The following is a 3,143-nucleotide window of genomic DNA, read 5'->3' as shown; positions in this document are numbered from 1 at the left end:
GCATAATGTCATTAAACATATAATTAAATGTCCATGATGTTAGTGTTAAACATTCTGTACACATCTGGGAAAAATCTGCACACTGTGTAACATGTTTACTGATTTAACTCCATCATATTCACAGATTAGTGACTGCCTGCAAATTCACAGTAAAATCAGAAGCATTTTTCATCGTTTAACTTTAAAGTTGTATATATTAATTAATTATTAATTCATTGCACAGAAAATTCCTCATGGACAAAAGGACAATCAACTATTAGCAGTGAAGATATCAACAATATAACTAATATAAACAATATACAACAACATAACTAATATAAACAATATACAACAATATAACAAACATAAACAATATACAACAATATAACTAATATAAACAATATACAACAATATAACAAACATAAACAATATACAACAATATAACTAATATAAACAATATACAACAATATAACAAACATAAACAATATACAACAATATAACAAACATAAACAATATACAACAATATAACTAATATAAACAATATACAACAATATAACTAATATAAACAATATACAACAATATAACTAATATAAACAATATACAACAACATAACTAATATAAACAATATACAACAATATAACAAACATAAACAATATACAACAATATAACTAATATAAACAATATACAACAATATAACAAACATAAACAATATACAACAATATAACTAATATAAACAATATACAACAATATAACAAACATAAACAATATACAACAATATAACAAACATAAACAATATACAACAATATAACTAATATAAACAATATACAACAATATAACAAACATAAACAATATACAACAATATAACAAACATAAACAATATACAACAATATAACTAATATAAACAATATACAACAATATAACAAACATAAACAATATACAACAATATAACAAACATAAACAATATACAACAATATAACAAACATAAACAATATACAACAATATAACAAACATAAACAATATACAACAATATAACTAATATAAACAATCAGGGAGTCGACCGACTGAATATATAAAGACCTACAAAAAAAAGTCAATGAAATATAGAAATTGAAATGTAAAACCCAACAATGGTGTTGTAGATGATGTTCAGTGACAGAACACACAGTGATGGTGTTGTAGATGATGTTCAGTGACAGAACACACAGTGATGGTGTTGTAAATGATGTTCAGTGACAGAACACAGTGTTGGTGTTGTAAATGATGTTCAGTGACAGAACACACAGTGTTGGTGTTGTAGATGATGTTCAGTGACAGAACACACAGTGTTGGTGTTGTAGATGATGTTCAGTGACAGAACACAGTGTTGGTGTTGTAGATGATGTTCAGTGACAGAACACACAGTGATGGTGTTGTAGATGATGTTCAGTGACAGAACACACAGTGATGGTGTTGTAGATGATGTTCAGTGACAGAACACAGTGTTGGTGTTGTAGATGATGTTCAGTGACAGAACACACAGTGATGGTGTTGTAAATGATGTTCAGTGACAGAACACAGTGTTGGTGTTGTAGATGATGTTCAGTGACAGAACACACAGTGATGGTGTTGTATATGATGTTCAGTGACAGAACACACAGTGTTGGTGTTGTAGATGATGTTCAGTGACAGAACACACAGTGATGGTGTTGTATATGATGTTCAGTGACAGAACACACAGTGTTGGTGTTGTAGATGATGTTCAGTGACAGAACACACAGTGATGGTGTTGTAGATGATGTTCAGTGACAGAACACACAGTGATGGTGTTGTATATGATGTTCAGTGACAGAACACACAGTGTTGGTGTTGTAGATGATGTTCAGTGACAGAACACACAGTGATGGTGTTGTAGATGATGTTCAGTGACAGAACACACAGTGATGGTGTTGTATATGATGTTCAGTGACAGAACACACAGTGTTGGTGTTGTAGATGATGTTCAGTGACAGAACACACAGTGTTGGTGTTGTAGATGATGTTCAGTGACAGAACACACAGTGATGGTGTTGTAGATGATGTTCAGTGACAGAACACACAGTGATGGTGTTGTAGATGATGTTCAGTGACAGAACACACAGTGATGGTGTTGTAGATGATGTTCAGTGACAGAACACACAGTGATGGTGTTGTAGATGATGTTCAGTGACAGAACACACAGTGATGGTGTTGTAGATGATGTTCAGTGACAGAACACACAGTGTTGGTGTTGTAGATGATGTTCAGTGACAGAACACAGTGTTGGTGCTGTAATTAACACTTGTTTAAAGAACGCAAGGCTGGGTGCTGGTGACGTCACATTCCTGCGACGGGATCCCAGGGAAGGTTGAATGAGTAAAAGCATGACGCGCTTACACATGGTTCTGATATCAGCAGGATTATTGTATGCGATTCTTTTATCAGGTAAGAATTTAGTGTCATTTATATGAGATGTCAGTGTAATGATGTGTGTTTGTAAAAACGCTACAGGATGTTTAATAGTTCACTTTATCCTTCAGTCCGCGTGGAGTTGTGTGTACTTGTCTGTGATTGGTCAAGAGTTCTGTCAAACATGTTGATGCTAATGCTGATGCTAATGCTAATGCTAATGCTAGCCTCACATGTCGTGCAGGAGAGAGAGACAGACAGACAGACAGAGAGAGACAGACAGACAGACGGACAGAGAGAGAGAGAGAGAGACTGAGAGAGACAGAAAGAGAGAGAGAGAGAGAGAGAGAGAGAGAGACAGAGAGAGAGAGAGAGAGAGAGAGAGACAGAGAGAGAGAGAGAGAGACAGAGAGAGAGAGAGAGACAGAGAGAGAGAGAGAGAGACAGAGAGAGAGAGAGAGACAGAGAGAGACAGAGAGAGAGACAGAGAGAGAGAGAGAGACAGACAGACAGAGAGAGAGACAGAGAGAGAGACAGAGAGACAGAGAGAGAGACAGAGAGAGAGAGAGAGAGACAGAGAGAGAGAGAGAGAGAGAGAGAGAGAGAGAGACAGACAGACAGACAGAGAGAGACAGAGAGAGAGAGAGACAGACAGACAGAGAGAGAGAGAGACAGAGAGACAGAGAGAGAGAGAGAGAGAGAGACAGAGAGAGAGAGAGAGAGAGAGAGAGACAGACAGACAGAGAGAGAGAGAGACAGAG

General features: G+C 35.8%; 1 protein-coding gene across 1 annotated transcript in view; it reads left to right on the top strand.

Moving 5' to 3' along the window:
• Positions 1–2,317: 2,317 nt before the first annotated feature.
• LOC132853704 (very low-density lipoprotein receptor-like) overlaps positions 2,318–3,143 on the top strand; it is an 8,569-nt gene continuing 7,743 nt past the window's right edge. Inside the window, exon 1 of the mRNA XM_060881636.1 lies at positions 2,318–2,418. Coding sequence (XP_060737619.1) covers positions 2,346–2,418 — 73 coding nt within the window. The 5' untranslated portion in view covers positions 2,318–2,345. The remainder of the gene's footprint in view (positions 2,419–3,143) is intronic.

The sequence above is a fragment of the Tachysurus vachellii genome, chromosome 11, assembly GCF_030014155.1.
Source record: "Tachysurus vachellii isolate PV-2020 chromosome 11, HZAU_Pvac_v1, whole genome shotgun sequence".
Taxonomy (NCBI): domain Eukaryota; kingdom Metazoa; phylum Chordata; class Actinopteri; order Siluriformes; family Bagridae; genus Tachysurus; species Tachysurus vachellii.
The sequence above is the reverse complement of the archived record's forward strand: the minus strand, read 5'-3'. Positions and strand labels throughout refer to the sequence as shown.